Below are 20,448 nucleotides of genomic sequence, written 5' to 3'. Positions count from 1 at the left end.
ACTACCCTACAGCTGCTCGGCGCCCACCCCACGGCGGGCACGAGGCCATCCCACGGCCGCCAGCGCCCACCTTACGGCCTCCGCTACCCTCTCCTCCCCACCCCGCGGCCTCCCTGGGCTCCATTGATTCGAGTTGTCGCAGCCGATTTCCAGAACCAGTGCATTCTGAAAATCTCTTCTTTAGGTCGGTTGTTGTGGCATTAGATGTGACTTTTCTCCTCTTTTGAGCGCGGGGAAGACTGCGTTGATCTCGGCCATCAGAAACGTGGCGGAGCAAATGTGCCTCGTACCTCGTGGGTTAACGCGCTCCCAGGCGCGGTGTTGCTGGAAGGGTCCTGGCTGCCCCGGGGGAAGAAAGGCAGCTGTGCCCTGGTGGTGAGGTGGATCCCGGGAGAGGCTCCGACAGCCTCCTGCCCGGAGCAGGGCGGCCACTGCACGGACGGGCTTGCCCCGCTGAGGCTGGAAGGGGCGCTCTTGGCGTCCCCCGTGGGCGCTCGCCCTGGACCAGGGCTTGCCTTCTCCGCGGCCGGGCCTGGAGGTGACTTAGGCGCAGGAGGTACTAGCACGCTAAACTGAAGGGATGTTTCTGTTTTATGTTGCAGGTGTTAGTATTCAATTTTTGAAGACCTGAGTGACACTTGTTATTTATAGTCTTATTGAAAGTTTGCAGTGGTGTGTGCTAAGTCTTACGTCGTTACAATCTATCAGTAGAACTAGTAACATTACATTATTTCAGAGCAGCTACCATGCTTTCCTTAGTTTCCTTCAGAGCCTTTGGATCCCCAAATTTTTGTTAACTGTTTTCGATATGGAGGCAGAGCACTGCAGAGAAGGCTGCTCTTGGCATTCATAGTGATCTAACGTGGTGTGGAGGCAAAGGACGTGGGAATTGGGGGTCTGCGGGAAATGGGCTCCCGAAACGCTGAGGAAGTTAAGAAGGTCGTGTTGTGTAGAACTTCCTGAGGAGCGAGTATCCACCCGTCCTCGTCCTCGTCCACAGTGGCTTCAGGTGGGTTAGATGACCTCCAGTGGGGCAGATGGCCCCCACGTGCACAGTATGGTCAGAGTTTTCTAAGGTCTGCCTTAATGAGAAGAAACGCTTAAGTGTCAGTATCTTCCAGAGGCTGGACGCGGAAGTATAGGAAGAACACAGAGCTACACCTTTGCATCTGACCTCTTGGAGACACCCTCCCATCTTCAGCTGCTTGAGCCACAGCTGGGGCCCGGCGCCCTGCTGGGCGTCTGGGGTGCTCTTCTGGCCTCTAGTTCCATCTCTGCTGGCCGACACTTGGTCTGGCTTCTAAATAGGGGGACCACTTGTAGCACCCAGTGTCTTGCATCCCAGGCACACTGGGAGGTTGGTCAGCTGTGAGCTTCTAGGAACTCTTTCTGGGGGTCCTGAAGCCATCCTGTGCTCCCCACACTCGGCCCTCTGCACATTCTATGCCCCTGCTCATCACAGCTTGGGAGGAGCTGTCTCCCTTCACTCCTGTGGGCCCCAGCACTGCACGCTCTTTAAGGGTAAACAATGTTCATCTTTCTCTTCGGTAGTAACTTGCAAACAAAAGGTGTTCCTTTAATCCTGACTCCGTTTTTAAGTGGGCAAAGTCAATATAGGTTTGGGTGTTTGCAAAACTCTTATTTTTCTTTAATAGTTGATCATTTTAGGGGGAGATGTGTAATTATTTTTTTCTAATTCCTTTGTCATTTTTCCTGCAGGTTCCCCCTAAAGGACTCGAAACGTCTGATCCAGTGGTTAAAGGCTGTTCAGAGGGATAACTGGACCCCCACGAAGTATTCTTTCCTCTGTAGTGAACATTTCACCAAAGACAGCTTCTCCAAAAGGCTGGAGGACCAGCACCGCCTGCTCAAGCCCACGGCCGTGCCCTCTATCTTCCACCTGCCTGAGAAGAAGAGAGGGGCTGCAGGCCATGGCCGCACCAGGAGAAAGGACAGCAGAAAGGCCTCTGGGGGCCTAAGGGGACGTGCGAGTGAAGCAGACGGGAAAGGCACTGCAGGTTCGTCGTCGTCCAGTGAGAACCCGATGGCAAAGCCAGAGTCCCGCAAATCCAGGCGGGCCGCCCGTGAGGAGCGGGCGCGACAGTCTCCACAGGGACCTCCAGGCGACACCTTGGCCACCACAGTGTCAGGCAGCCGGGCAGCAGCAAGTGCACCTGCTGGCAATGTTGGCGATGACAGCGCCACCTCCCCCGACGGGGGCCTGGTGGATAAGAGTGGCATTTCCAAGGATGACTTTACACCTCCAGGGTCTGGGGCCTGCAAATTTATTGGCTCACTTCATTCGTACAGTTTCTCCTCCAGGCACACTCGAGAGAGGCCATCTGTTCCCCGAGAGCCTGTCGACCGGAAAAGGCTGAAGAAAGATGTGGAGCCCAGCTGCAGTGGGACCAGCCTGGGTCCCGAGAAGGGCCTGGCCCAGAGCCCCCCAAGTTCCTCACTGACTGCAACGCCTCAGAAGCCCTCCCAGAGCCCCTCCGCCCCTCCGACAGACGTCACCCCAAAGCCAGCGGCGGAAGCCGTGCAGAGCGAGCACAGCGACGCCAGCCCCATGTCCATCAACGAGGTCATCCTGTCGGCGTCGGGGGCCTGCAGGCTCATCGACTCGCTGCACTCCTACTGCTTCTCCTCTCGGCAGAGCAAGAGCCAGGTGTGCTGCCTGCGCGAGCAGGTGGAGAAAAAGAACGGCGAGCTGAAGAGCTTGCGCCAGAGGGTCAGCCGCTCCGACAGCCAGGTGCGCAAGCTGCAGGAGAAGCTGGACGAGCTGCAGAAAGCCGGCACGTCCCGCCCGAGCAACCTGCCGCCCCCCAGCCGCGGTCAGTACCCGCGCCTCGGTTCCCCGCCTGTCCCTTAGGAGGGCTCAGCACTGCCGGCCTCTGGCCACAGCTGGGCCTTGTGGAAGGAGCCCACACCACAGGGCAGTTGGCGCTCTGCAGCCCTGGGGTTGGTCACTGGGCTGGGAAAGCCAGGAGGCTCAGCGGTGCCCAACGCTGGTTTTCTACTGGGACAGGGAAAGCCAACTTCTGGGGTGGACCCCTCACAAATGGAAATTCCAACTGGATTAGGATCTAAGCGTTAAAGTAGATGTAGTAAACTGTCAGAAATGATGGGAGACTTAAAATCATGGGGAGATTTTTTCCATTGGGGTTGTAACATCCTGGAAGTTAAATCATCCTGAATGTTCATAATTTCTTTAAGATTTTGAACATCTCTTCAAGTAGAATACATTTTCTTACATAAAAATTAAAACACTACAGAATTACATAGGCTAAGAAGTGGCGAAAATTCCCTCCTTACCCGCCTCCCAACTTTATTTCTGTTGCTATTAAAATTTGGTGTGCAGTCTTTTAGACTATTTTATACACTTTTCCATACTTCTCTTGTGCCTCTACAAATAGGTTGGATATATCTTATATATGTTTATTAGCTATGTTTTGCTTTCGCCTCAATTTTACTGTTTAGTACTTGTAGAAATTGGTTTCTAGATGTTCTTTATGTATTGAGGATAGGCTCTTTTGCCTGTTACAGATACATGGAAAACTTTTTCCTGCTTATTGTCCATTTAATCTGGATCAATGTTTGTCTTCTCGGAGCTGTAATGAACACTTCAGGTGGCAAGAGGATCTTGTGTGACCGGCTGTTCAGGACTTCCTGGACCCCCCAGGACAGCAGCCATTAGCACAACCAAAAACAAAACCCATCCTGCGTGTTTCCTGGGGAGGACCCCTGATGTACTGATGGGAATTACACACTGTATTCTCCTGCGCTTTTTAAGCTGTGTTTGTAGTTTCTCATACCTGAGGTTACTTTTTGGTAACTTTTTTCTGTTCCTCTTGGTCAGAGTCTTAAAGTTTGTCATTGTTACAGGTCTTCCCCCCCCACCCCACCCCCCCGCCCCCAACCTGCTCTTCACTCCACTGATCAGGTCTGCAGTGCTGTTTCTGCTTCATTAATCCTCACTTCTTTCTACTTTCTTCAGTTTCATTTTGTTGTGGTTCTGGCGCTGGCGGGAAATGCTTAGGTCATTCATGTCCATTTATATTTCCCGATGCCTGCAGTTGAGGCTCAGTCTCCAGTCCCTTTGGCCCCTCACCATGGATGTGCCACACGTTGCTCTAATTGCCCTTCATTTCTGGTTTCTGATTCAGTCCTGGTACCCCCTTTCCCCCAAGTTGTTTAGAATGGTGTTGACCATTTTTCAAGTGGATAGATTGGAGGAGGGGGCTAATTTATTTGTAAGTATTTTTAAGTTTTATTGCTTTAAGATCCAGTAATATGGTCATTTAAAGAGACCTGCTTTTGAGAATCTTTTGAGATTTCACTGTGGCTTAAATCAGTCTGTTTTTGTGGGTACTTCTTTGTGGTTTGAGAAGAATGTATCCTCTCTTGGAGTTGGTTACATTGTTCTGAATCTGGCTGAGGCTGGGTCTGGCTTATTTGTATTAGTCAACAGGTCTGTTTCCTAACTCCTGCATCCACTTCATGTCTTGTTTTCCTTGTTCCCTTTCTTCCACTTGGCCCAGTTTTGCTTTATATTTCCAGACCCTGTTGTCAGAGGCATAAGTGTCCTGGTTGTTACCAATGTGGAAAACCCTTTTGGTCCCATTTACAGTCTTATTTCTTTATCTCCTATTTTCAACCTTTTATATCCCTGTATTTCATAGTTGTATTTTAACTCAGTCTGAGAGCCTTCGTCTATAGAGTAATTTAATCCATTTACAGTTGTGATTATTGATAAGCTGGAATTTGGGCCTGCCATTTTATGTCATTTTTAATTTAATAGGCTTTTTCTTGTCCTATCCTAGTGGATGTCTTTCAGCTGTTAAAAACAGCCCTGGACACCTGTCTGTCCATAAATGCTGCTAGGTGATGACCTGTGCTCTGCCTTCCCAGCTCCTCACTTTCCACTCCCAGGGCGAGACCCTCTGGGATCTTAATTCCATATTCTCCTTTTCCCCTCCAAGCAACCATAATTAGTTATCAGTATACATTTTATTGGTTACTTTTTTCACTATTATTTATTGTATCCAGATTTTCCCCCCTTCGGAGAGATATTTAATGATTTTTTGGAACTCACAGAACAGTAAAATTTTGGGCGTTGAGTCTGAGATACTCCTTAAGTGTTGACGCCAGGGGTCAGCAGCGGACCTCTGAAGGTGTGTGCGTGCCTGCAGTGTGGGGTGAGGTCACAGGTGTTTAAAGCCATGGAACTGAGTGAGGTTACCTGGAGAAACTGGCTGGAGAAGGGGCTGGGCCCAGCCAGGAGCAGGTCGTGTTGGGAGACATGCAACGCAAAGGCTCTAGGAAAGGAGATGGGGAAGCGGGAGCATGGGGCCACCAGGGAAGGCTGTTCCACGTGGGAGCGCTGCTTGGCTGGGTGGGATACAGCTCTGATCAGAGTGGAGGAAAGATGGTTGGACTTGGCCACATAGGGTCAGACTGTAGTATCCTTGGAGGGGTGGGCATGGAGCTGGGCGGGGGACACAGTGATAAGGCACTTTGAGAGGTTTAGTTATGAAGTGGAACTGGAAAAGTGGACAGTGGGCCAAAGGGAGCATGGCTCCAAGGGACATTTTTATCTGTAAGGTGGAGACCAGCCAGCAGGTGTCTGCTGTAGCCTGGAGGGAGAGGTGAGGAGAGGAGCGTGCTGGGCTGGGCGCCGTGGCCTGGGGGGAGGCGGGGAGCAAGGGGCAGATGCTGCCTGGGTGCAAATGGCCTGTCTGTGCCTCTGCTGTGTCCTGGGTGAGGCTGGTCCCTGGCTGGGAGTGGAGGCGAAGCGTGCAGGAGGCTAGGCCAGTGGTGGGAGGGGTGGGCGCCTGGCTTGGTGTCCAAGGTCTGCCCGGAGCGGCTGCCATGTTGTTTCCTTCTGACGTCTTCCTCAAAGTGTCTGCTCGCTTGATGTTCCCAGGCTGCTGTTCCCAGAATGCCTTCACCAGTCGGGATCTTCTGATCATTTTGTAAGGTTTCTGTCGAAGGGACTGGACAAATGGTGATTCAGTCCGTTATCTGTAGCCAATCCCTTTATGTTTAGACAGATTGCCTGGAAGGGAGTGCTGGGCCGCTGGGTTCTGGGGTTCCAATCTCAGTTTCCCCTTTGACGTCTGGAAATCCGGTGTGGATTGTCATTCTCACGGGACATGGTACTCTGTTCCTGAGTCCACTCTAACTCCAGGGGTAGGACAGTGCCGTCAGGGTGTGTGTGGGCATGTCTGTGGGCCAGTGAGGGTGAACATACTTTCCCTTCTGGTATTTCTTTGTCACTCCCCCTGCCGTGCCACATTCTCCATCAAATATGAATCTACTATTTCCTCTCATCAGTAATTGAATACTTGCTTCAAAACAACACTGTTTATTTCTCGTTCTTTCATTCATTACACTTATAATTCTGAATTTATCTGGTGTTTTAAAAACTTCATGGTGGAAAGTCTTGAGCATATACAAATTACACAGAAAAGTATAATAAGCCCCCATGTACCTCTCCCCCAGCCTCAACCTTTATCAATATTTGATATTCTTGTTTCATCTATATTTCTACTTAATTCTCTGCTTCTCATTGATTTTTTGGGAAAGTTTAGATTTCCGGAAAAATTCAGCAGATAGCACAGAGAATTCCTTCCCCCCGCCCCGCCCCCCACCTTTCCTGTTAGTAACATCTTGCTTTACCACCTGTGTTAGTGTGGTTCATTGGTTTCAAGCTGTGAACCAATGTTGATACGTCGTTACCAACTAGGTGTCTAGGTTAAGGCTCACTGGCTTGTCTTTGCACTTTGACAAATGCGTAATCTTATGTCTCCACCATTGCAGTCCTGGTTCATACAGAGTAGGTGGATTGCCCTAAAAATCCCTGTGCTCTGCCCATCCACCCCTTCCCTTGCTGTCCCTGGCAACCTCTCATCCTTCTACTGTGTCTATAGTTTTGCCCTTTTTTGAATGTCACCTAATTGAAATAGATGGATACTGGAGTATGTAGCTTTTTTGGACTGTTTCATTTAGCAACATGTATTTAAGGTTCCTCTGTATCTTTTTGTGGCTTTATAGCTCACTTCATTCTTCCCCCTTTTTTTATGTTGGGTTAAAATACATATAACCAAAAATTTACCGTTGAACCATTTTTAAGTGTATACTTCAGTGGTTTTTAATCCCACATTCACATTGTTGTGCAGCCATCACCACCATCATCCCTGTAACTCTCATAAATCTGAAACTCTGTTCTTATTAAACAATAACACACCCAACTGCCCTCCCCTGAGCTCCTGGCGCCCCCCATTGTAATATCCGTCTCTGTGATTTGACTACTTTAAGTGCCTCAGATTCATGGAATCGTATAGTATTTGTCTTTTTGTGCCTGGCTTATTTCACTGATATGATGTCCTCAAGGTCCGTCCGTGTCGTAGCAGGTGTCAGAATTTCCTTCCTTTCTAAGGCTGAGTAATACTCCCTTGTATGGATGGACCACCTTTCGTCCTTGGACACTTGGGCTGCTTCTCCGTTTTAGTTGTTATGAATGATGCTGCTGCGAACGTGGGTGTGCAGATGTCTCTTCAACACCCTGCTTTATTCTTTCGATCTACACCCAGAGGTGGGGTCGCTGGGTCACATGGTCACTCTGTTTAATCTTTGAGGCACCTCCACACTGTTTCCCACAGCGGCTGCACCATTTCACATTCCTGCCATCAGTGATGTCTATTCAAGTCCTTTGCCCATTTTTGAATCAGGTGGTTTGGTTTTTGTTGTTTCGTTTTAGGAGTTCTCTATATATTTTAGATTATCGGTCTCTTATCAGAAATACGATTTGCAAATATTTTCGCCCATTCTGTGGGTTGCTTTTTTACTCTGAGGATAGTGCCTTTTGATGTAAATTTAAAAAATATATTTTTCATGAAGCTTCCAAATTGTCTATTTTTTCTTTTGTTACCTGTGCCTTTGGTGTCGTCTCCAAGAAAATATTGCCAAATCCAGTGTCATAAAACTTTTGTCCTTTGCTTTATTCTAAGTGGTCTATAGTTTTAGCTCTTCCATTCAAGTCTCTGATCGATTTTGAGTTATTGGGTTTTGTGTTTTTTTGTTTTTGTTTTTTTATTGGGGAAGGGGAACAGGACTTTATTGGGGAACAGTGTGTACTTCCAGGACTTTTTTCAAGTCAAGTTGTTGTCCTTTCAATCTTAGTTGTGGAGGGGGCAGCTCAGCTCCAGGTCCAGTTACCATTTTCTAGTTGCAGGGGGCGGAGCCCACCATCCCTTGTGGGAGTCGAACTGGCAAGCTTTGTGGTTGAGAGGACGCACTCCAACCAACTGAGCCATCTGGGAGCTCAGCAGCAGCTCAGCTCAAGGTGCCGTGTTCAATCGGCAACCTTGTGGTTGAGAGCCCACTGGCCCATGTGGGAATCAAACCGGCAGCCTTCGGAGTTAGGAGCATGGAGCTCTAACCACCTGAGCCACCGGGCTGGCCCCCTTGAGTTATTGTTTTGTATATGCTGTTAGGTAAGGGTCCAGCTTAATTGTTTTGCGTGTGGATATCCAGTTTTCCCAGCACAGTTAGTTGAAAAGACTGTCCTTGATCCGTTGAATGGTCTTGTCACCATTGTCAGAAATCATGTGACCATATGTGTGAGGGCTTATTTCTGGGCTGTTTTCTATGTCTTCTTTAGTTTCTTTCTGAAATGTTTTATAGTTTTCAATGTACAAGTCTTTCACTTCCTTGGTTAAGTTAATTCCTAAGTAATTTATGCTTTTTGATGCTATTGTGAATGGAATTGTTTCTGTGATTTCCTTTTCAGGTTGTACATTGTTAATGTATAGTAATTCAGCTGATTTTTGTGTGTTGACTTTGTGTCCTGCTTTTGCTGAATTCATTTATTAGATCTAACAGCTTTTGTGTGTGTGTGTGTAGTCTCTACTACTTTCTACACGAGATCATATCTGCAAACAGATTGTTTCCCTTCTTTCTCCTGTCGGATTGCTCTGGCTGGGGCGTCAGTGCTGTGGGAGTGGAAGTGCTGTCAGTGGTCTCGTCTTCTTCCTGATCTCAGGGAAAGCTTTCCCTCTTCATCACTGAGTATTAGTTTGGCTGTGGGGTTTTCATATGTGGTTTTTACTATGTGGAGGTTGTTTTCTTCTATTCCTCTTTTGTTGAGCTTTTTATTATCAGGAAGGTATTGAATTTTGTCAGATGCATTTTCTGTATCAGTTTAGATGACCATGTGGTTTTTCCTTTCATTTGGTTGATGTGGCAGACTATAGTGATTCATATTTATGTGTTGGATGAATTCTTTGCATTCTGGGAATAAATCCCACTTGATCATGGTATGTGCTACTCTTAATACGCTGCTGAATTCAGTTTGCTAGTATTTTGTTAAGTATTTTTGCATCAGTGTTTGTGACGACATTGGTCTGTTGGTCCGTAGTTTTTCTTCCTTGTCTGGCTTTGGTGTCAGGGCAATGCTGGCCTCAACGAAGGAGTTAGGAACTGTTCCCTCCTAGTCCATTGTTTGCAAACATTTGAGAAGGATTGGGATTAGTTCTCTAATGGTTGGATGGAATTCACCAGCGAATCCATCAGGCCCAGGCCTTTTCTTTGTTGGGAGATTGTTGATTACTGATTCAATCTCTGTACTCAGTATAGGTCTATTCAGAATTTCTATTTCTTCATGATTTAGTCTTGGTAGGTTTTGTGTTTCTAAGGCTTTGTCCATTTCCTCTAGGTTATCCAATTTGTTTGCATACAATTCTTACAATCCTTTTTATTTCTATAGAATTGGTAGTAATGTCCCCACTCTCATTTCTGTTTTTAGTAATCTGAGTCTTCTCTCTTTTTTTCCTTAATCCATCTAGCTAAAGGTTTGTTGATTTTGTTCATCTTAAAATGTTTAGCCTGTTTTTAAATTGGGTTGTTTACTTTCTTACTGAGTTTTAGGAATTCTCCATGTATTTTGGACACAAGTCCATTTTTGTTTTAACTTATTACTGTGATAATAATGTAACACTCTATTTTTCAAGTCAAATGTATGAAATAGAAATATGGGTCAGGAACATGAATTTTTCCAAAACCAGGGCCCACGGAGGAAACAGGGAGGGTGACAGGTACAGCATTTTTGTTTTTTGTGGTGTTGTTTTTGTTTTTAATTTTATTTTTAAGATTTTATTGGAGAAGGGGAACAGGACTTTATTGGGGAACAGTGTGTACTTGCAGGACTTTTTTTCCAAGTCAAGTTGTTGTCCTTTCAATCTTAGTTGTGGAGGGTGCAGCTCAGCTCCAGGTCCAGTTGCCGTTGTTAGTTGCAGCGGGCGCAACCAACCGTCCCTTGCGGGAGTCGAACCAGCAACCTTGTGGGTGAGAGGACGCACTCCAACCAACTGAGCCACGGGAACTCAGCTCAAGGTGCCGTGTTCAATCTTAGTTGCAGGGAGCGGAGCCCACCATCCCTTGCAGCAGTCGAGGAATCGAACCGGCAACCCTGTGGTTGAGAGCCCACTGGCCCATGTGGGAATCGAACTGGCAGCCTTCAGCAATAGGAGCACAGAGCTCCAACCGCCTGAGCCACGGGGCTGGCCCCTGGATTTTTTCTTCCCCTTCCCTTCTTCTGCCTACCCCCTCCACCCCACTCCAGCTCAAGCCATTGTTTCTCAGTCTAGTTGTGTGGGACGCAGCTCCCTGGCCCATGCTGGTATTATGAGCCTTGCGCTCCCCCGGCTGAGGCAGTCGGTCGCCAGTTGTCATTCAGCCACTCACGGCAGCTCTCGCTGGCTGCTGGCCGCTCATGCTGGCCACCAGCCGCTCCTGGAAACACACAGTAGCCCGCGGCAGCCCATGGAGGCTCACACCGACCTTTGGCTGCTCATGGCAGCCCAACTCCAGGGAGAACAGTTGTTCACAATCTTAGCTGTAGAGGGCACAGCTCACTGGCCAATGTGGGGCTCGAACTGGTGGACCTCGGCTTAGTAGCATGGCGCTCCAACCACCTGAGCCACCTGAGCCACTGGCTGGCCCTCGGGTTTTTTGGCAAATATTTTCTCCCAGTCTGTAGCTTGTCTTTTTAGCCTCTTTTGTTTTATTCTCTTAACAGTGTCTTTTCTAGAACAGACATTTTTTAACAAAGTCCAATTTACCAATTTTTTTTTTTTTACATGGAGTGTGCATTTGATGTTTCTAAAAACTCGTTGCCAAACCCAAAGTCACATAGATTTTTTTCTTATGTTTCTTTAAGTTTTATACTTTTGCGTTTTGTGTTTATGGCTTTTATATGTTTTGAGTTAATTTTTGTGAAAGGTCTAAGGTTTGTGTCTAGATTCCTTTTTTCTTTCTTTTTTGTTTTTTGAGTGTGGTCATCCAGGTGTTCCAGCACCTTTGTTGCATAGGCCCTTGTATCGGTTGCCCTGTATCGCACTTGTTTCACCCTTGCTCCTTTGTCAAAAATCAGCCTTTGCCTGCATTAGTGTGGATCTGTTTCTGGACTCTGCCTGTTCTGTTGATCGACGTATCTGAATTTTTTTGCAATACCACACTGTATTGACTATTGTAGTTTTTTAGTAATTCTTGAAATAGGATACTGTGAGTTCTGTGAGTTCTCCGTCTTCCTTCTTTTCTATCAGTGCTAGTGTTGGCTACTCTGGATCTTTTGCCTCCACATAAACTTTAGCATCAGTTTGTCAATAGCCGTAAAATGGCTTGCTGGGATTCTGACTGGGACTGTATTGAATTTATAGATCAAGTTGAGAAAAATTGACATCTTGACAATATTGAGTCTTCCCATCTATGAACATGAAATATTTGTCCATTTATGTAGATCTTCTTATATTTTCTTATATTTTTATATTTATTATATTTTCTTTTTTCAGAGTTTTGTAGTTTTCTTTATATAAGTCTTCTACATATTTTGTTAGATTTATACCCAAATATTTCTCTTTTTTTTTGGTGTAATGTATTTACAGTAAATGTTACTGTATTTTTACTTGCAAATTCCAATTGCTTATGACTGGTATATAGGAAAACAGTTGACTTTTGTATGTTAACCTTGTATCCTGCAATCTTGCTATAATTGCTTATTAATTCTAGTTTTTTTGTGGTTTCTCTGGCATTTTTCTGCATAGAGAGTCCTGTCATCTACAAACAAAGACAGGTTTTTTTGGTTTGTTTTTACTTTTCAATTACAGTTGACATACAGTATTATATTAGTTTCAGGTGTAAAAGACAGGTGTTTTGTTTTTACCCCGGTCCCAATCTGTATACCTTTTACTTTCTTTCTTGCCTTAGTGCATGAACCAGGCCTTCCAGTACAATGTTGAATGAGTGGTGAGAGGGACATCCTTGCCTTGTTCCTATCTTAGTAGGAAAGCTTTTGGTTTCTCACCATTAAGTATGATGTTAGCCATAGGGTGTGTTTTTTTGTGTTTTTTTTTTAAAGATTTTATTGGGGAAGGGGAACAGGACTTAATTGGGGAACAGTGTGTACTTCCAGGCCTTTCTTCCAAGTCAAGTTGTTGTCTTTTTCAATCTTAGTTGTGGAGGGTGCCATTCAGCTTCAAGTTGTTGTCCTTTCAGTCTTAGTTGTGGAGGGCGCAGCTCAGCTCCTGGTCCAGTTGCCGTTATCTAGTTGCAGGGGGCATAGCCCACCATCCCTTGCGGGAGTCGAACTGGCATCCGGGAGCTCAGCGGCAGCTCAGCTCAAGGTGCCATGTTCAATCTTAGTTGCAGGGGGCACTGCCCACCATCCCTTGCGGGAGTTGAATTGAACCGGCAACCTTGTGGTTGAGAGCCCACTGACCCATGTGGGAATCGAACCAGCGCCTTCGAAGTTAGGAGCATGGAGCTCTAACCGCCTGAGCCACCGGGCCGGCCCATAGGGTGTTTTTTTTAATAGATGTTCTTTATCAAATTGAGGAAGTGCCCCCTTTATTCCCAGTTTATTGAGAGTTTTTATCATAAATGGGTGTTGGACTGTCAGATACTTTTTCTGCATCCATTATGTTGATCATGTGAGTTTTAGCCTGTTGATGTGATGGATTAAATTTGTTGATTTTGGAGTGCTGGACCAGCCTTGCATACTGGGAAGAAACCCACTTGATTATAGTGTATAATTCTTTTTCTTTTTTTACATTATTCGATTCAATTTGCTAATGCTTGTTAAGGATTTTTGCATCTATGTTCATGAGAAATATTTGCATACAGTTTTCCTTTCTTGTATTATCCTTGTCTGGTTTTGGTATTAGGGTAGTGCTGGCCTCAAAGAATGAGTTGGAAAGTATTCCCTCTGCTTCTATGCAGAGTGTAGAGACATGGGTGATTGACTCAATTTATTTAATAGATGTAGGCCTATTAGGTTGTTTCTCCTGTGTGAATTTTGGCAGTATGTGTATTTCAAGGAATTGGTCCATCTAATCCCCGAAAATAAGACCTAGCCAGACCATCAGCTCTAATGTGTCTTTTGGAGCAAAAATTAATACAAGACTTTTTTTATTAATATAAGACTGGTTTTATTTTACTATAGTATAAGACTGCGTATAACATAACATAACATAACATAACATAACATAACATAACATAACATAACATAACATAACATAACATAACATAACATAACATAACATAACATAACATAACATAACATAACATAACATAACATAACATAACATAACATAACATAACATAACATAACATAACATAACATAACATAACATAACACCTGGTCTTATTTTACTATAGTATAAGACCGGCTCTTATAATATAAGACCGGGTCTTGTATTAATTTTTGCTCCAAAAGACTCATTAGAGCTTGTGGTCCGGCTTAGGGCTTATTTTCAGGGAAACACAGTAAGTTATCAAATTTGTGGGGATAGAGTTGTTCATAGTATCCCTTTGTTAACCTTTTAATGTCCATGGAATTAGTAATGATGACCCTCTTTTATTTATGATATTGGTAATTTGTGTCTTGTTTTTTTTCTTAACCAGGCTAGAGCTTTATTGATTTTATTTTATTTTTCCAAAAAGCCAACCTTTGATGTTGTTAATTTTCTCCACTTCCTGTTTTCAGTTTCATTGGTGTCTGCTCTAATTTTTCGTTTTTCTTTTCTTCTGCTTGCTTCCACCTTAATTGCTCTTCTTTCTCTACTTTCCTAAAGTGAAAACTTCAGTTGTTAATTTTAGACATTTTTTTCTGATATACACATTCAATGCTATAAATTTCCTTCCAAACATTACTTTTACTGCATCCCACAAATTTTGATGTTATATTTTCATTTCCATTTAGTTCAAATATGTTTTATTTCTCTTGAGGCTTCCTCCTTGAGTCACTTGTTATTTAGCAGTGTCTTGTTTAATCTCTAAATATTTGGGGATTTTTTAAACTATGTTTCTGTTACTGATTTCCAGTTTAATTCCATTGTGATCTGAGAGCATCCTTTGTATGGTTTCTGTTCTGCTAAATTTGTTAAGGTGTGTTTTAGGGCCCAGAATGTGGTGTATCTTGGTGAACGTTCCTTGTGAACTTGAGAAGAATGTGTGTTCTGCTGTTTGGGATGAAGTAGCTGTTAGTGTTCTCCAGAGAAACAGAACTAGTAGAATATATGTTTGTATGTATATGTGCATATAGAGAGACAGAGACTTATGCATGTGTAAGAGGAGATGTATTTTAGGAATTGGCTCCTATGTTTATGGATGGCAAGCTGGAGAACAGGAGAGCTGGTGGGGCAATCAGTCCAAAGGCCTGAGAACTGGGGACAGGGTAGATCACGTCAGTCTTCGTCTGAGTCTGAAGCCCCAAGAACCAGGAGTATTGATGTCCAAACCCAGAGCAAGTTGGCCCTTCCGCCACCTGTTGGTTCTATTCAGGCCCTCAGTGCCCACCCACATAAAAGAGGCCCTTCAGCTTTCCGTAGTTCACCAAGCAAATGCCGATCTCTTCCGGAAACGCCCTTACTGTAGACACATTTCAGCAGCTGTTTGGGCATCCTCTTAGCCCAGGCAAGTTGACACATAAAATGAACCATCACAGTAATCTGTAGATGTCAGTTACATCCACTTGATTGACGGTGTTGTTGAGTTCAACTATGTCCTTCTGCTCTTCTGCCCTCTGGACCCGGCCATTGCTCCCAGAGGGGTTGAAGTCCCCGCCTGGGATAGAGGATTTGTCTGTCGCTCCTTGCAGCTCTGTCAGTTTCTGTCTCACGTTATTTTGATGCTCTGTCGTTAGGTGCATAGACATTAAGGCTCATTCTGTCTTCTTGGAGAATTGACCCCTTTGTCTTATGCGATGCCCCTCTTTATCCCTGATAATTTTCTTGTTCTAATGCCTGCTTCATCCGAAACTAATACAGCTATTCCAGCTTTCTTTTGATTCATGCTAGCACTATATTTTTAATCTATATCTTTAACTTTAAATAAAGTGGGGTTTTTTAATAGAAAAGAGAGAGTTGGGTCTTTTTTTTAAATTTCTGACAGCTTTCCTCTCTTAATTGGTATATTTAGACCGTTCATATTTAAAGTGATTATTGCTAAAGCTGGATTTAATAACTGATGTTTGTAACTGCTTTCTATTTGCTTCTTTTTTTACTCTCCTCTTCTGCCTTCTCTAGTTTTTTGTTGTTGTTTTCTTAAGATTTTTTGGGGAAGGGCAATAGGACTTTAGGACTTTATTGGGGAACAGTGTGTATTTCCAGGACTTTTTCCAAGTCAAGTTGTTGTCCTTTCAATCTTAGTTGTGAAGGGCACAGCTCAGCTCCAGGTCCAGTTGCTGTTGCTAGTTGCAGGGAGCGCAGCCCACCATCCCTTGCGGGAGTTGAACCGGCAACCTTGTGGTTGAGAGGACGCGCACCAACCAACTGAGCCATCCGGGAGCTCAGCGGCAGCTCAGCTCAAGGTGCCGTGTTCAATCTTAGTTGCAGGGGGTGCTGCCCACCATCCCTTGCGGGAGTTGAGTTGTTGAACCGGCAACCTTGTGGTTGAGAGCCCCCTGGCCCATGTGGAAATCGAACCGGCAGCCTTCGGTGTTAGGAGCATGGAGCTCCAACCACCTGAGCCACCGGGATGGCCCTGCCTTCTCTAATTTTAATTGACCATTTTGTTTGATTTAGTTTTCTCTCCTTTCTTAGCGTATCAATTATACTTTTTAAAAAACTTTTTTAGTGGTTGTCCTAGAGTTTGCACTAAACATTTACAACTAATCTAAGTCCACTTTCAAAGAACACTATTGCTTCATGGGTAGTGACAATACCTTATAACAGAGTATTCCCAATTCTTTCCTCTTGTCCCTTACAAATTGCCGTCATTCATTTCACTTATACATATCCTATAATCTCACCATTACTATTATTAATTTGAACAAAAATCTATTTATTAGGTCCATTAAGAATAAGAAGAAAAGACTCTATTTTACCTTCATTTATTCCTTCTCCTATGCTGTTCTTTGCTTTATGTGGATTCAAGTTTCCGACTGCTTATCGTCTTCCATGTCCCTGAAGAACTTTTAGTATTTCTTGCAGGGCATGTCCACTGGCAATGAATTCCTTCAATTTTTGTTTGAAAAAGTCTTTATTTCTTCTTGAAGGATAGTTTCACTGGATATAGAATTCTATTCTTTTCATGCTTGTATGTCTTCTAAGGAGAAGTCCACTATACTTACAATGTTTTGCTCCATTGTTAAGGGTTGTTGTTTTTTTTGTCCTGTGGCTTCTTTGTCTTTGGTTTTCTACAGCTTGAATATGAATGCTTAGATGTGGATCTTTTGGTATTTATCATGCTTAGTGTTTCCTGAGCTTCATGGATCTGTGGCTTGGTGTCTGTCATTAATCTTGAAAAATTCTCAGCTATTATTACTTCACATATTTCTTCCTTTCCTTTCTTTCTTTCTTTCTTCTTCTGTTATTCCATTATGCATATGTATCACTTTTGTAATTGTCCCATATTCTGGGGTTGTTTTCATTCATTTTTCTCTTTGCATTTCAGTTTGGGAGGTTTCTGTGGACAGATCTTCAAATTCACTGACTCTTTCCTCAGCCTTGTCCATCCAGAAGCAGTCTTCATTTCTGTTATCGAGGTTTAGCGTTGCCTTTTGACAGATTCGGTTCCAGGCCTGATAATTCCAGAATCTCTGCCATGTCTGAGTAAGGTTCTAATGCTTACTGTGTCTCTTCTGACAGTTTTCTTGCCTTTTAGCATGGCTTGTCATTTTCTTTTTGAAAGGTAGATTTGATGTATCGAATAATAGAAACTGAGGTAAGTAGGCTTTTTGCTTAAAGTAACATGTTAATCTGGTGAGCAGCTGGGCTATGTCTCATGTCTACTGTAGCTGTAGCTGTAGGTGCCAGGGGCTTCAGGTTCCTCTGCTGTATGTATGTATGTATGTATGTATGTATGTATGTATGTATTTATGTATTTATCCTCCCTGCTGTCTTTGGGTTTCTGTAAGAACTCCTTTCACAGAGTCGGCACCTTGGGGCTTTTCCAGTGTATAATCTCTGTTATTGTGTTGGAGCCCTGAGGAATGGTGTGTGTGTGGGGGAGTGCTCTATAATCTTAGGATTAAATTTCAGCCTTTTAGTGGCCTGTGTTCCTGGGTTGTGACCTTCACAAATGTTTCTTCCCCCGTGGGTGAGACAAGAAGACTAAAGGGTGGCCGCCCTGGGCCAGGTGAGATAAAGCTGTGTGCTTTCCAGCAGCCCTTGGTTTGGAGAGTACTGCAGGCTTATTTCAGAATGTTCCCTTTCCCTCCCCCCACCGGAGACATGAAGTTATTTTTTTGCTGGCTTTCCATGGTGAGAACATGGTGGGGTTCCTGGTGGTAAAACCCAGGGAATTATGGGCTCCCCTCCCCCCAGGACTGCAGCCCCTCAGAGTTTCACTCATGCTTGTCTACACTCAGTCCCCAGCATTTCGTCCAAATTACCACCAAGAGTTCTCACTAGTTTGTTCGTCCAATGATCTCGGCTCCAGATGAGCACCTCACGGCAGATTCTGTGTGAGCACCTCTGTCCAGATTTCTGGGTGGCATCTGTGACCCCACTTCTCTGATGGGTCCAGGACGAGTCGTTAAGTTTCAGTTCGTTCAGTGTTTTTCTTGTTGTAAAGACAGGAGTTATGACTTCTAAGTCTTCACATGTTGGAGTTGAAACTGGAAGTCCCCTCCCTGTTATTTTTAATTTGGTTATTGCTAATACTTGGGAAAACTACCAACTTTAGTAACTACCCTTCTTAGCAAATTCACTTATTAATTCTGATAGTTTTTCAGTTGTGCCTGTTAGATTAACTTGGAAATAATATCTGCAAATAATAATTATTTGGTCTCCTTTTATGTCTTTTCATATTTTATAGAAATATTTGCCCTATTTTCTGTTACCTGTCCCCCGGGGGGGTGTGCGTGCCTGCCTTCCCACTTCATGGGTGATAAAGGGAGGGCCTTGCTGCTGTTTTAAAAGAGCAGCCTCCCTGCTGTACCAGGCCAGGGACACCCGCCCAGGTCACGCATGCCAGGTCGTGTCCTCTCCACCTGACAGCGTCTCTCTACCCTGTTGTGCCATGAGTGCACTGAGTGTCACGTCCAGTTGCCATGGCGGGAAACACCATTATGAACACAAAGCGATGTGAGGCTGGGAGGCGCCAGGAAGGAGTCTGTCCCTAGGTCCCTGTGAGTGTTTCCTGTCATTGGGGTCCAGGGCCCATACGCTAACAGGTTTGCCAGGAGACAGAACAATCTCTGAGCATGCACTTTTAAAGCCAAGGTGAGTGGGCAGCCAGCCCTCCAGGAGACAGATAGGAAGGGACACGCTTCCTGAATGACTATTCCAGAAAGCAGCAGCTTTTGCTGTGTGCCTGGCTCCACGACCTTTTCCTTGTTGAACAAGTCGGTTCCCTCTGTGGTCAGTGGGAGTAGCCGAGGGTAGAAGCCCACCCCCAGCTATGCACAAGACATTTGACCTCTCTGGCTGACCGACCTTTGTGAAATTCGACTTGATCTCTCCTCCCAGCTCTAAGACTCGTTTCTCTCCAGGTCTGTCTTTATCTTCCACTTTTTTCTGAGGCGACATCTTTTAGAGGGAACTACAGTTCCCAGAATGCATTCTTCAGGTTCGGCATTCACTTCCTGCCGAGCTGTTAATAGCCAGGTACAAACATTTCCCGTCAATTGGCAGAAAACAACCTTGAAGAACCTTGACGGTGTCCGGAGTTTAGAAAATTTAGGGATGGGTAAGCCTGCTTTCACTGTCTCGGGCCAAAAAATGAAAATTTAAATTTCTTGGAGAAAATTTAAATTTTTTTGCATTTTGGTTCACATTTTAATAAAAGAAAAATGAAATCAGAAAAGAATGCATAGACAAGCCTGTCTGATTTACTTGAAGAGGTTAAAAGTGGCCAATAGGTTAGATCCCTTATTATGCATTTTATTTGTTTGACTTTTAAATCCATTTTATTTTTATTTCTCTAATGAAATATAATTTACATAGAGTAAAATGCACACACCTTAGGGATGTAGTTTAATGAAATGTGCCAGGCTTGTGTAACCTGACATTTGAGTGTTAGAATTACCTTGTTAGTCGTTCTCCCCGCTCAAGGCTTCAATGAAAACAAGGACGGGGGCATGGCCGAGGAGCTGGCAGGCATTCTGTGGGCAGCAGGACAGGCTCGGGCACTGGGGTGCAGAGGGGCGCCGGTTACTCCCGTGCAGGCAGCTTCCTTGGGCCCTCCGGTGAGGGCACGGGGTGACCTCCCCACCCCCGTTGGTGGTGCCTGCCTTGTTGTCCTCGTCCAAACTTAAACTGATTGCAGTGAAGAGCGAATAGCCAGCCGGGAGGATGAAATCGACTGGGCGCTCCACGTGGGGCGGGCGCCCTGTGGCTCTGCAGGGCCTCCTCTGACTGACTGCTCAGCAATGAAGTCTCCTGGGATTTCTGTAGCAGCTTGCACCTCGTTTCAGTCACGTGGTACTCTTTCTATTCACAGTGTCTCTTCTGACTTTTAAAAGAAGAGTCATTTTAGGATTTTCTAGTCCTTTTTAATATTCTGCCAAGTAAACGCACTGCTTTCGTCCCTTTTGCTTGCTTCTGTGTGACGCGGTCGAGTGTTTATTTGGCTATCCAGTCCATCGGGTGAGCTCTGTGGCCTCAGAAACAGCTGGGACTTACGGCCCCAGGCGTCCCGGGCACACTTTCTGGCCGCTGCGAAGTCGACTCATAGGCACACGTGTGATGGAATGGGCTCTAGACAGGCTGTCAGAGGCAGGAGACAGGCCTCAGCCCTCTTGCACCTGCTCTCCTAGAATCACCCTCCCACCCTGTGCAGGGGCCGATGACCACACTGAGCCCACGTCCTGGGTTTCTACCCTGCCCTGGGGCAGTGTCCATCCTTGGCTCGTGTGGCCCACACTTGCACCCTGATGGTGCTGGTCCCCCTCCAGGCAGCCAGCCTGGGAGGCCTGCGCTGCTGGGCGCCCCTACCTCATTCCCC

At 45.2% G+C, this 20,448-nt stretch overlaps 1 protein-coding gene across 2 annotated transcripts in view; it reads left to right on the top strand.

Moving 5' to 3' along the window:
* Window positions 1-20,448, top strand: part of THAP4 (THAP domain containing 4) — a 48,412-nt gene that overhangs the window by 825 nt on the left and 27,139 nt on the right. The window contains exon 2 of one of the 2 annotated variants that reach the window (XM_019711671.3): window positions 1,720-2,834. In XM_019711671.3, coding sequence (XP_019567230.2) covers window positions 1,720-2,834 — 1,115 coding nt within the window. Of the gene's footprint in view, window positions 1-1,719; window positions 2,835-19,063; window positions 19,192-20,448 lie in introns of those variants that run through there. The other variant, XM_019711672.2, reaches the window with a different exon arrangement.

Source organism: Rhinolophus sinicus, chromosome 17 (assembly GCF_057876585.1).
Source record: "Rhinolophus sinicus isolate RSI-liver-muscle chromosome 17, RSI-T2T, whole genome shotgun sequence".
Taxonomy (NCBI): Eukaryota; Metazoa; Chordata; class Mammalia; order Chiroptera; family Rhinolophidae; genus Rhinolophus; species Rhinolophus sinicus.
The sequence above is the reverse complement of the archived record's forward strand: the minus strand, read 5'-3'. Positions and strand labels throughout refer to the sequence as shown.